Source organism: Chrysochloris asiatica, unplaced genomic scaffold (genome assembly GCF_000296735.1).
Source record: "Chrysochloris asiatica unplaced genomic scaffold, ChrAsi1.0 scaffold00295, whole genome shotgun sequence".
NCBI lineage: Eukaryota > Metazoa > Chordata > Mammalia > Afrosoricida > Chrysochloridae > Chrysochloris > Chrysochloris asiatica.
In genome coordinates, this window is record NW_006408813.1 from 2707152 (window position 1) to 2721662 (window position 14511).

The 14511-nt window shown below is 39.1% G+C and overlaps 1 protein-coding gene across 1 annotated transcript in view; it reads right to left on the bottom strand.

The window, feature by feature from the left end:
* The window catches only part of GPR112 (G protein-coupled receptor 112), a 178145-nt gene that overhangs the window by 17781 nt on the left and 145853 nt on the right, over positions 1–14511 (bottom strand). Inside the window, exons 13-16 of the mRNA XM_006874718.1 lie at positions 10146–10265; positions 9051–9096; positions 6841–6944; positions 980–1101 (exon numbers count right to left, since the gene is read on the bottom strand). Of these exons, the coding sequence (XP_006874780.1) occupies positions 980–1101; positions 6841–6944; positions 9051–9096; positions 10146–10265 (392 nt within the window). The remainder of the gene's footprint in view (positions 1–979; positions 1102–6840; positions 6945–9050; positions 9097–10145; positions 10266–14511) is intronic.

A 14511-nucleotide genomic window follows, 5' to 3' on the forward strand; every position in this document is an offset into this window, starting at 1 on the left:
ATGAGGCATTCTGCTCCCATAAAGATTTACAGCCACAGGAATCCTGTGCAGGGTCACTATGAGTTGGAACCAATTCCACGGTATTTTACAACAACATATATGTATATGTACACACATACATATATGGAATCCTGGTGTGGTGCTGTGGATTAATGCACTGGACTACAAAGCCGGCTTGAACTGCAAGGTTAGTGGTTCAAGCTCACCAGTGCTCTTTGAAAACCCTATACAGGGTCACAGTGGGTTGGAATTGACTTGATAGCACTTAACAACAACATATTCACATATATTATAAACTCTTATAAATGAAAATATTCCTATCCACTCACAAGAATGGCTAAGATTAAAAATGCCTATAATATCAATATATATAAACCCTGTTGTGGCACTGTAAGATAAGCATTGGACTTCAAATCGCACTAACCATAAGGTCAGCAGTTCAAACCCAACAGCCACTCTTAGAAATCCTATACAGGGTTGCTATGAGTTGGAACCAACTTGCCAGCACACAACAACAACAAATATATAGAGAGAAGATAGATAGATAGAGATAGGTAAGCAGATAGGCAGATAGATGTAGATATAGATTGTTTACAAGTCCTTTGTCAGATATATGTACTGTGAATTTCTTCTCCCAGTCTGTGGTTTACTTTTTCACTATTTAAAGATATCTTTTGATGAAAGACGTTATTAATTTTAATAAAGCTCAACATTTTTTATAGTTAGTGTTTCCATATCTTGTTAGAGAAAACTTTTGTTATCTTAGACCTCTTGATTTTTTTTTAAAAGTCCAATTAGAATCCTTTTTTGTTTTCAGAGAAGCCTTGATTTGTTTTGTTTTTTAACCTAGCTACTTTGCAATCTTTAATGAATCGACCTCTTCCTAGTATATTTGTTCATGAAATTAACGAGCTAGCAATGACAACAGCATCCATCAAACAAAACTAAACTCACTCAAAGCAAGATTATAACTACTTACTGAAAAACTATGTATGTCACTATTGCAATTCCCAGAAAAATGGAGGAGATTCCACATCCAGTATATGTTATAAGCACTAATATCCTTTCATTTACTGTATCCACTGGAGACCTGGATAAATCCTGAAGAAAGCAATAGATAGATAACATTTTATACATTCAGTAGACCAAGTTTATGGCAAAACACATCCAATGCTGATTAACAGTAGATTCCCAGAACCTATGCATCTCTGCTACGATTGTTGTAAAACCAGAATATGAGTATGGGCATATAAGACTATATATTGTTTGTTGAATAACCCTATTTACTGTGTAGAGTGCATGGAGGACCATCAAAACACTGGCAGAACATTTAGTCCTTAGTTTTATTGTTATTAACATCTTCCACACTTAAAATATAAAAGCCCTGGTAGCATAGTGGATTATGAACTGGGCTGCTAAGCGCAAAATCAGTAGTTCAAATCTACCAGTCACTCGTGGGAGAAAGATGAGGCTTTCTGCTCCCATAAAGATGTACATCTTGGAAACCTATGAAGATAAGGTTGCTATGAGTTGGAACTAACTCATTGTTTCACAACCACCAGCATCCATCACACTTAAAATATAGCCAAATTAATTCAGACAGTCCCTGGATTAAGAATGACTTCTATTCTTAAATCTATCTCTTTTTTTCTCCCTTATTGTTGTTGTTGTTATGTGCTGTGGAGTCGGTTCCAACTCATAGCGACCCTGTACAGGGTTTTCGAGGCTGTAATCTTTACGGGAGCAGAAAACCTCATCTTTCTCCCGCAGAACAGCTGGTAGTTTCGAACTGCTGACCTTGTGGTTCACAGGCCGATTCGTAACCACTACGCAACCAGAGCTCCTTCCCTTAATGTTAAATGTTTTATTTTTATTTAAAAACAAACAAACACCTTTTTATTAATATTTGGGTGAAAGTTTGCCAAGCAAATTTTTTGTTCATTCTCAATGCTTAGCCAAACAACAGGCAGATCTACAAGGGGAACAACAGTACCAGTAAGGTACATACACCTTTGAATAGTCAATGATTTAAGATCAAATGGGCAGCATTTACCCAATGATAAAGATCAGAAGGGTGGAGAACGAAGGAGGAACAGAAATAGGAAACACACAGTAGGACTGGAATAAGTGATGTTTCATTGTATAGATTGCAATCAATGAGATGAAACAAAATGTGTCTGAATTTTTTAGTGGAAAACTGATCTGTTCTGTAAACCTTCACCTAATTCACAATAAAAAGTTAAGAAAAAATGAAAGAAAATTAATTTTAAAAATTAGTTGTCCACTTAACAATTCATACATTTTGTTTCATGACATTGATTGCAATGAAACAAAACTTATTCCACTTCCTCTCTGTGTTTCTTGTTTCCATTTGCTCTTCTTTTCGATCCCTTTCTGCTTTCTGAACTTATTCTCTTGGAAAATGCTGCTCTTTTGATCTTGCATGCTAGCTTGTTCTAAGGAATGTGTATCTTGATGGTGTTGTTACTGTTACCTTATAGTCCTAAGTCTGTCGTTAAGTTGAATTTGTTTGACAGTTAGGTATAGGTTTGTATCTCAAGTCAGACAAATGTTTGTATTGGTATATAGTATAAAGTCTACCACTCCTCAGTTTGTCGTACTGTGGTGACTTGCATGTTATTGTGATGCTGAAAGCTATGACACTGTATTTTAAATACCAACAGCATCACCTATGGTGGACAGGGTTCTGAGCTTGCAGACAAAGACAGACTAAGAAGAAAAGTTGGAATACTTCTGAATGTTTAGCTGCTGAAAACCTTATGAATAGCAGTGGAATACAGTCAGATAGCACCAGAATACTGAATACTGACTGAAACTGTCAGATACAATACTGGAAGATGAGGTCCTCAGGTTGGAAGGCACTTAAAATATGACTGGGGAAGTAGAGTTTATTGTGATGATGCAAATGGAGTAAAGACTCTGGAACTTTCATTTGCTGATGGGGCACAACTCAAAATGAAGAGAGAAACAGCTGTAAATATCCAAGTTGTCAATTTTCAAGTTGTCAAAAATGAAATAGAATCTTAGGCATTAATGAGCTAAAATGGACTGGTATTGGCCACTTTGAATCTGACAATCTTAAGGTCTATTATGCCGGGAATGACAAATTCAAGGGGAATGGCATCACATCAAGAATATTTCAAGATTTTCCTTGAAGTATAATGCTGTCTGTGATAGGATAACATTCATATACCTACAAGAAAGACCAGTTTATAGCAATATTATTCAAATGTACACACCAACCACTAAACCCAGTGATGATGAAATTGAAGAATTCTCCCAACTTCTTCATTTGAAATTGATCAAACATGCAATTAAGATGAATTGATAATTACTGGTAATTGAAATGCAAATATTGGAAACAAAGAGGAAAGATCAGTAATTGGAAAATATGGCCTTGGAGATAGAACCGATGATGGAGATTGCATTATAGAATTTTGAAAGACCAATGACTTGTTTATTGTAAATACTTTTTTAAAAACAACATTAAGGTAACTGTACATGTGGGCCTCACCAGATGAAAGTCAAATTGACTGCATCTGTGGAACGAGACGGTGGAAAATCTCCATATTATCCACCAAAACTAGACCATGGAAATCTCCATATTATCTACCAAAACTAGACAGTGGAACAATCAATTGTTCATATGCAAATTCAGGCTGAAGCTGAAAAACATTAAAACACTTCTGTGAGAGCCAAAATCTGAACTTGAACATAGTTCACTGAATTGAGATCTTTTCAAGAACTGATTTGATGCATTAGACACACATGACGGAAGAACAGAAGAGTTGTGGGATAACATCAAGATCATACATGAAAAAAGCAAAAGGCCATTGAAGAAGACAAAAACGAGGGAAAAGACCAAAACAGATGTCAGAAGAGACTCTGAAACTTGCTCTCCAGCTTAGAGACGCTTAAGCAAATGGAAGAAATGAGTAGGAACAAAAGTGCTGAACAGAAAATTTCAAAGGTCAGATTCAAGGGGAAAAGTCAAATATTATATCGAAATGCAAAGACCTGGAGTTAGAAAACCAAAGGGGAAAAGCATGCTCAGCATTTCTCAAGCTGAGAGAACTGAAGAAATAATTCAAGCTTAGGCTTGCAATACTGAAGGATTCTATGGGCAAATTATTAAACAATACAGAAAGCATCAAAAGAAGATGGAAGGAATACACAGAGTCACTGTACTAAAATGAAATGGACAATGTTCAACCATTTTAAGAAGTAGCATTTGATCAAGACCAAATCAATAGTATTGAAAGGAGAAATCCAAGGTGCATTGAAGGCATTGGCAAAGAACAAGGCTCTAGGAATTGAGGGAATACAAATTGAAATCTTTCAACAAACTGATGCAGAACTCACTCATATATGCCAAGAAATCTGGAAGACAACTGACTGGCAGAGAGCCATTGTTTGTGTACATTCCAAAGAGAGGTGACTCAATGGAATGTGGAAATCATTAGACAATATCATTAATGTCACTTGCAAGTAAAAATTTTCTAAATTAAAAAACGGCTGCGACAGTACGTTGACAGAAAACTGTCAGAAACTCAAACTGGATCCAGATGAGGACATGGGATAAGGGATATCATTGCTGACATCATTTGTGGATCATGACAAGTTATAGACAATATTGCAGAGAATGAGTATTCTGGAACACTTAATTGTGCTCATGAGGATCCTGTACATAGACCAAGAGGCAGTTGTTCGAAGAGAACAAGGATACACTGAATGGTTTAAAATTAGGAAAGATATGCACCAGGGTTGTATTCTTTCACTAAACTCATACAAGCTGTATGCTGAGCAAATGATCTGAGAAGCTTGATTATATAAAGAAGAACATGGCATCAACATTGGAGGAAGACTCATTAACCTTGCTTGCTGAAAGCAAAGGGACTTAAAATACTTACTGATGAAGATCGAAAGCCACAGCGTTCATTCTGGGTTGCACCTCAATGTAAAGAAAACAGAAATCCCCATAACTGGACCAATAGATAACATCAAGATAAATGGAAAAAAGATTGAAGTTGTCAAAGACTTCATTTTGCTTGGATTCACTATCAGCATTCATGGAAGCAGCAGCCAATAAATCAAACAACATATTGCATTAGGCAAGCCTGCTGCACAAGGTCTCTTTAAAGTGTTCAACAGTAAAGATGTCAATTTGAGGACTAAGGTGAGCATGACCCAAGTCATGGCATTTTCAGTAGCTTCATATTCATGTGAAAGCTGAACAGTGAATAAGGAAGACAATAAACGAATTGATGCATTTGAGTTTCTGTGTTGGAGGAGAATATTTAAAAGTACCATTGTGTTGCTAGAAAAAGAAGCAGGTCTGTGTTGGAAGAAGTACAGTGTCTCTCATACTTCGAACATATTTATCAAGCGGGACCAGTCAAAGAGCATCATGCTAGGTAGAGTGAAGGGTCAGGGAAAAAGAGGAAGACCCCAACGTGATAGACTGGCACAGTGGCAGCAGTAACGATCTCAAACTCAACAATTGTGAGGATGGCACAGGACTGAGCAGTGTTTCATTTTGTTGTGCTTAAAGTCGATATGAGTCAGAACTGACTTGATGGCACTTAACAACAACAACCCTTCCCTGAAGAATTCTGTGTTCTTCAATTTACACCACATTAAAACTACCATTTTGGTATCCTCGAGGGGTTCAAATCATGTTCCTTTCTAATGTTATTTGAGATTTGGTAACAAAAAGATGTCTGAAGGAGCAAGATCAGAGCTGTAGAGTGAATGGGGCAAGGTATCCTGATGAAATTCTCATAGACATCCCTTGCCACCCTAGAAGAATGTGTAGGTGGTGATGGAAAAAATCCTCAGCAAAACTTTCTTCGGCCTTTTCTCAACAATGCAGTTTTCTTTAAACATCTTCCTAATAAGTCACCATGATTGCCCTGTGTCCTTTGAAAAAAAAATTATCAAGATTACTCCTTTGAAAAAACAAAACAAAACAAAAAAAACAGTTGCTATAAGCTGAGCGGACATCACTACCTTGAATGCACCTGGTCCAGCAGACACCTGTGGAAGCCATTGTGTCTGTACTGAGAGAACTTGTCTGTAGTCATGCACTGATCACAGAGCCATGTATCAACACTTAAAAAAAAAATAAATGTGTGCATGTATATATTATAAATACTGTATATATTGTAACCGAGTACCAATACATTTTTATTTACCATTAAACGTAACTAGACTGTTAACAGTGGTGCTCTCTTGGAGGGTAATTACTGGGGACCTTTTCTGTAATGTTTGAATTCTGACACATAGGTATTACTTTTACCTTGAGAAAATAGTATTTGTCTGAATCTGCTTAACTTTAGATTTAAAAGGAAGGGTCATTTCTATTTGCATGCCACTTTTCCATAGCTTAGTTCACATGCACGTCACTAGTCTGGGGTCCTGGTGTGGCGCTGCAGGTTAATGCGCTGGACTGCAAGGCTGGAGGCTCAAGCTCACCAGCCACTCCTCGGAAACCCTATACAGGGTTGCTATGAGTCCGAAACGACTCAACGTCACTTAACAACAACAGTTTAATAGAAAGAACCCTGGTGGCACAAAGGTTAAGTCCTCAGCTGTTGATCAAAATGTCAGCAACTCAAACCCACCAGCAGCTCCACAAGAGAAAGACCTGGTGATCTGATTCTAAAGCTATTTTAGCCTACGACCCCATATGGGATAGTTTTATTCTGCCACTTGGGGCTACTATGAGTTGGGATACACACAAGGTCACCTAACAACAGCAATAACAGTCCAATAAAAGTTGTCAAACTTCTATTGATGAGTGATTAAGAGACAACTCACCATTAAGACTCCAAAATGGGTAAGGTGGTCACACTGACAGATTGTATAATTTACATTTGTTTCATTTACTTTACAGCCTGATGTATTCCATCCACCTAGCCCATCTGCAAGAGACAGAAGGAAATTTCAAAATAATTTTGTTTTCTCAGAAATGTTTAACTTTTCATCAATGTGTAGCTTCATTCAAATGTATGTCATAATTAGTGTTGTCTGTTAAGACAGCAAGATAAAGGTATACTTGAGTACTGAAATAAAATGAAGTCTAAAAGGCTACATTGACTTTTCTGGGACTTTGTAAATGGTACCATTTCTTTGGCTGTCCTTTCCCTGTTCTTGTACCGTACTTCTACAATTCAGACGAGACTAATCATGAACAACAGTCCCATCACCATGCTGGGGAGACAGAGTAAGGACTGCTTTTTAAGTAGCCAACAAATGAGAAACAGGCAGAACTAGAACTCTTTGAAGGACACGAAGCTGACACTTGAGCCTACTCTATGAGACTGGAGTTGATCTTTGAAACACCCAGATCAGTCTTGAAGTTACATGGCTTCAAGTGTTTTGTGACCAAGCCAGATTCCAGTTGGGGATGCTTAGGGCCAACTAGAACCTTTGGTCTACTTGACATCTGCCTTGTTTCTCACTCCTGAGCACAGTCAGGGTTCTAGAAACAAGCTCTCAAACCTTCATCACCTGCAGAACACAGGTGCAAGATCCAAAGTAGAGCCTTCAGGCTGGCACCAAACCAGAGGACTTATCGTAGGGCAGGCAGCTAAATGTGATTTAAAAAAAAATGTCCATCCAGGATAAATCCATAGATTCCAAAAGTCCTGGATTCATGGAGTGGGAATGTAGAGAGGAAAGGGTGACTAAGGAAGATGGCATTAATGACCACACAGATCAACTTTTGGAGGCTATGGAGAAGCTAACCTCCTCTCTTTGCGGGACTCATATCCTGGGAGATTTGGAGAGAGCAGAGAAGGACAGTACTATTTCTGTTGTAGGAAAGCAGTAGTATCCCTTCACCTAAGGGAGTAGGAAGGAGCTCTGGTAGCATAGTGGTTACGAATTGGGCTGCGAACCGCAAGGTCAGCAGTTTGAAACTACCAGCTGCTCCGCAGGAGAAAGATAGGCTTTCTGCTCCCATAAAGACTTCCAGCCTCGGAAACCCTGTTCAGGGTCTCTATGGGTCAGAACCAACTTGATGGCATTTAACAACAAGGGAGTAGGACATGGAAAGTATGGTGGCTCTGCAGGATAAGCACTAAATTGCAAACCACAAGGTCAGTGGTTGGAGCCCACCAGCCACTCCATGGGACAAAGATGAGGCTTTTTGCTCCCACAAAGATCTACAGCCTTGGAAATCCTATACGGGTTCGCTGTAAGTGGGAACTAATTCGATAGCACTTAATAACATCAATAGGTATAGGACAGAAAGAGAATTGCCTCTTTCTCCCAGGGTTCGAAAAATACTGAAAAGGAAAAGTTCCTAGGCAGAGTTTCCACAGGCAAAGAACTCCTCACATAACCTGGTATTCAAGGGGAAATCTCTGTGGGAATTCTCTGTGATTTGGTAATAGCCCTGGAGAACCAGAGGAGGTGGCAAGCCTAAGAGGAATCCATAACCATCTCCAATCCCTCCTCTTACGGCAATCATCATCTCCCACCCCCTCCTCTTATTGTCCCCAAAAGACTCAGACATTATTCAGTCAGGAAGTCTCCTTCCCTCAACCAGGAAATTTCATTCTCTCAACCAGGAAGTCTCATTCCTTCAATGAAGAGATAGACTAGAGCCCAGAGAGGGTAAATGATCTGTCCCAAAGTCACACAATGTTGAAGAGGTGAAGAAAAAGGTAGCAGATGTTGCAAATTCTTGTGGAGAAGCCCAGATAGAGAGCCAGGTGTCCATTTCTCAACTCTCTCCAAACTTGAGACTACTCTATACTAGACCTGCTAACATTTTTCCTTCCAATTTTTCTAATCTCTGAGTTACGTGATTTTTATAGTCTCCCAAATAAGTCTCTTATCAAAAAGGACATTATTAAAATCTCCATTCCCTAATTAGATGTAAAATGCACATCATATATATTGGCCAATCCAAGGGTTTGATTCAGTATAACTCTCTCCCATCCAAAAGCTAAATAGGAAAATGGTCAGGGGCAAAGTCTCATTGAGAACCAAAGACAAATCTTACTAAGAAAAATACTTACTGTTCTTGCCAAAGTCCCAAAACGCACAGTAAAATTGACCATGATGCTGGGAAAAGACAAATCAGAGGTAAACGCCTTTCCTTACCACACAGTGATAAACATATACAAGTGTTTCTTCTCAACGTTCTTTCAAACAATAAACAACACACATACGGACTATTTATGAGTTGATTTTAAGACTAACTTCATCTAACTCTGGGTTAACACACGGGAAAGCATCATAACACTGCCGGATAAACTGGTATGTGTCCTTTAAAATATGTTCTAATTGGCATTGACAGACCCCGTCTGTTGCAATGGACATGCCTCCATCTCAGACCTACTGAGCATTCCCCCAGGGCCTCACCATATCCTACAATCTCCAAGGAACTGAAGGCAGGAAACCACTGGCTAGCTGGGATGATTGGAGAGCTGTGGCCTCAGCCAAAACATCAAGCATGTTTCACTTGATACATGTATTTAGTTCCCTTTCTATCTTTCTTCTCATTTTTCTTAATTCTCTCTCTCTCTTCATTCTCTTCTAGAATCAAGACCAATGAAAACGAGGCTATACCATACGGTCTTTTAGATTAGGAATGAAGGACGGTATCAACACTTCACACTGGACACATATTAACATAAAGGAATAAAAAAATAGTTCATTCTGATACGAAGGCTAAATTTGATCATTTAGTAATGTATGCCAGATGACTATGGTTTTAGTCCTTTGATAATAACTATTGCACATTTTAATGCTCTTCATGGAAAATCAAAGGCTACAAATGTTCAATTATTTCTAATGAAATTGTTTGCCTCACTCAAAAACAAATGGGATTAAATATCATTTAGTGCTATGGGACAACCAAAATCTCGACCTACCCCAAGCCTCTCCCCTGCCAATCTGTCACAGTATTGGAATGCCCACCATTAGTTATCCCTTTAGGACAAGGCATATTTCCAGAAAGCCCCAGTTACAATAAACCTCTGCTACCTGGAATAGGACAGTCTTCATTAAGCCTTAGGATCACATCTGCTAACTAGCCATTTATTTTTGACAGGAGAATCCTGGAAGGTTTCTGAGGCCTTTTTACTCTGAGATGAAAATGGATATGTTACCCGGTTTCCTTCAATGTGCTTCAGAGTGATAACCACTGGGTCAGCCAAGTTTTGAATGGACATATCTGAAATGCTGGCACTCACAACATATGTAGTTAACGCTTCCGCAAAATTTTTAGTCTGTTGATGAAACATAAAGAAGAGAAGTTCAGGTCCTAAATTGCGAATTTCTTACACATTAATAATCAATCTAGAATTCTGAAGTAGTACATACAGCATTAGGGACAGGGATGTAGAAAATAAAGTCACAAGATAAGAATACATTTGGAAAGGTCATTTAGCCCTTCTTATGTATTCACACAAGGTCTCAACTATACACAATGGAACTTTTCTCTACTTTGATAAGTCACTGGTGGTGGTGGTGGTAGTTGTGTGCCACAGAGTCGATTCTGGCTCAAAGTGACGTAGTGGTTACGAATTGGGCTGCGAACCTTAAGGTCAGCAGTTTGAAACTACCAGCTGTTCCGTGGGACAAAGATGAGGCTTTCTGCTCCCATATGATTTACAGCCTCGGAAACCCTGTACAGGGTCTCTATGAGTCGGAACCAACTCCACGGTACTTAACATGCTACCAGTGCTTCTCTGATAAATTGCTAGACCCTGACGTTGCACAACTTGTTTTTGTTGTTGTTAAGTATAGTGGAGTCAGTACCGACTCATAGTGACCCTGCGCAGGGTTTCCAAGGCTATAAATCTTTATGGGAGCAGAACACCTCATCTTTCTCCAGGAGGAGAAAGCCTCATCTTTCTCCTGCAGAATTGCTGGTAGTTTCGTCCGTGAGGTTAGCAGTCTGACTCATAACCATTATGCTAAAAACTTGGACACAGGTCACAATGAATGACAAGGAAGAGATGTTTAATGAATGTTGGTTTAAAGGAAGCCAACTAGAGTGTGCCTGTGGAGATGTAGAGTTTGCTAATTAATGGTGTAAGGTGCCACAGGTCAAGACTTTGGGAGGAAAGTCAGCTGGGAAACTGCTTCTTTTGGAGCACACGCCAAGAGACCAGAAATGGGTCAGGTGCAAGACAGGAGAGAGAGAAGGCAAATTCTCTGGAACCTTGTCAAGACAACCTACAGGTGAGTTTAGATGATGTCCCTGGGAGACCCTACATCTTGTAGAAGATGTCAGGCCCTCATATTTCTGAAGGAACAGCACCCAGATTCCTACTATGCCCTCACCTAAGCCCTGCAGCCACTGAGAACCAAGGAATTGTGAATGTCACCTGGGACACCACTGGAAACTACCCACTGCCTGTACCTGACCTCAATGTCAGTCAGATGGTTCAGTACTCCCTTCCAAGTAGCATTTCTTTATGGCAAGCATATAGAATGGCACTGTAAAATAAGCTCTGTACTGAAGGTTGTGGTCTTTGATCTTCGTTAATAAGTATCTAGGTCTTCTTTGCTTTCGACAAGCAAGCACAGATTGTTAATGAGTCTTCCTCCAATCCTGATGCCACATTCTTCTTCATATAATCCAGAGCCTCAGTTTATTTGCTCAGCATACAGTTTGAAAACATTTACTGATGAAGATCAAAGAGCACAGCCTTTGGTATGGATTACATCTCAATGTCAAGAAAACAAATACTCACCACTGGACCAATAAATAACATTCTTATCAATGGAGAAAAGATTGAAGTTGTCAAGGACTTCATTCTTCTTGGATCAACTATCAATACTCACGGAAGCAGCAGTCAAGAGATCAGACGACATATTGCATTAGGCAAATCTGCTGCACAAGAACTTTTAAAAGTGTTGAAGAGCAAAGATGTAAGCTTGAGGACTAAGGTGCGCCTGATCCAAGCCATGGTATTTTCAATAACCTCATATGCATGTGAAAGCTGGACAGTGAATAAGGAAGACTGTAGAAGAATTGATGCCTTTGAGTTATGGAGTTGGAGGAGAATACTAAAAGTGCCATGGGCTGCCAAAAGAACCAACAGATCTGTTTTGGGAGAAGTGCAGCCAGAGTGCTCCTTAGAGGCCAAGATGACCAAACTTTGTCTCTCATACTTTGGACTTATTGTCAGGAGAGAATAGTCGCTGGAGAAAGATATCATGTTTGGTAAGATGGAGGGTCAGAGAAAAAGAGGAAGACCCCCAACGAGATGGAGTGGCAAGGTTGGCCTAGGATCGGACATTGTTTCGTTCTGCTGTGCATAAAGTCACTATGAGTCGGTGCTGACTTGATGGCACCTAACAACAACAACAACAGTTTGAATAAATATGGTGAAAGAATACAACCCTGGCATACACCTTTCTTGATTTTAAACCATTCAGTGTCCCCTTGTTCTGTTCAAACTACTGCCTCTATGCCTTAGAACATGTTTCTCAGGAGCACAATTAAGTGTTCTGGAATACTCAGTCTCTGCAGGGTTATGCATAGCTTTTCATGATCCATACAGTTGAAAGCCTTTGAGCTATCAATGCAGCACAGGTAAACATCTTCTGGTATTCTTTGCTTTAAACCAAGATCCATCTGATGTGAGCAGTGATATCCCTCATTCCTTGTCCTCATCTTAATCTGGCTTGAACTAAATCTGGCAGTTCAAATCTATTTTTGAATTATATTCATAAAAATTTCACTTGCACATGATATTATCCCATGAATTCCACATTCCACTGGATCACCTCTCTTTGAGATGGGCACAAATACGGATCTCTTCCAATCAGTTGGCCAGATAACTGTCTCCTAAATTTCTTGGCATAGATAAGTGAGTGCCTCCAGTACTACATTAGTTTGCTGAAAGATTTCAATTTGTATTTCGTCATTTTCCTGAATCATGTTCTTTGCCAATGCTTTCAGTTCACACCTTGGACTTCTTCCTTCAGTACTATTGACTCTTAATCACATGCTATCTCTTTAAATGGTTGAAAGCCCCTGGCCTTGTTTTGGCTGGTGAAATGGAGCTTTTCCACTGTCTCTTTCCACAGATGTAGTCAATTTGATTTCTGTGTATTCCATCTGGTGAAGTCCATGTGTCTAATCAGCTTTCGTGTTTAAAAGGTCTTTGCAATAAACAAGCATTGGTCTTGCAAAATTCTATCATGCAATATCCAGCATCATTTCTATCACCAAGGCCATGTTTTCCAACTACTCTTTGTTTCCAACCTTTGCGTTCCAATTGCCAATAATTATCAATACGTCTTGATGGCATGTTTAATCAATTTCAGACTGAATAAGTTGGCAGAAGTCTTCAATTTCATCATCACTGACTTTAGTGGTTAGTGCATACATTTGTATAATAGTGATATTATCTGGTCTTCCTTGTAGGCTTATGGATATTATACTATCTCTAACAGCTTTATACTTCAAGATAGATTTTGAAATATTCTTTTTGATGATGAATGTGATGCCATTCCTCTTCAATTTGTCATTCCCAGCATAGTAACCCATGCAGTTGTCAGATTCGAAATGGCTAATAGCAGTCCATTTCAGCTCACTAATGCCTATTCATTCCATTTCATTTTTGACAACTTCCAATATTCCTAGATTCACATTCTGTACATTCCATGTTCCAACTATTAATAGATACTTAAGCTGTTTCTCCTCATTCTGAGTTGTGTCCTATCAGCAAATGAAGGTCTGAAGCGCTTACTCCATTTGCACCATCACTGTCAACTGTACTTTTAGGAGGCAACTCTTCTCCTGTTGTACTTTGAATGCTTTCCAACCTGAGGGGTTCATTTTCTGGCACGATATCTGACAATATTCTGTTTCTATTCATCATGTTTCAATAGTCAATATTCTGGTGTTATCTGACAGCATTTCACTGCTATTTATAAGGTTTTCAGTGGCTAAACATTTGGAAGTAGTTCCCCTCTCTTTTTTCTAGTCTATCTTAGTCTGGAAGTTCAGCTAAACCCTGTCCACTATGAGTGACCATTCCAGCATTCAAAATACCGGTAATAGAGCTTGGAGCATCACAGCAATACACAAGCCACCATAGGGCGACAAACTGACAGACAAGTGTTGGACTTATTTAATCTACTCTCTAGCTTTATTTCACTTACCTACAAAATGGTGGTTGTGTGGGGAAAGAAACTAAATTTCTCACTCTTTTTGGAGTCCTGGTGTGGCACTGCAGGATAAGCACTAGACTGTTAATTGTAAGATCACCAGTTCAAACCCACCAGCTGCTCCTTGGAAACCCTATATAAAGTAGCTATGAGTTCTTCAGTCTGAAATCGATCAAACATGCAATCAAGATGTATTGCTCATTACTGGTGACTGGAATGCAAATGTAGGGAGCAAAGAGGAGGGACCAGTAGTTGGAAATTTTGGACTTGGTGATAGAAATGATGCTGGAGAACGAATGATAGATTTCTGCAAGACAAATGATTTGTTTATTTCAAATACCTTCT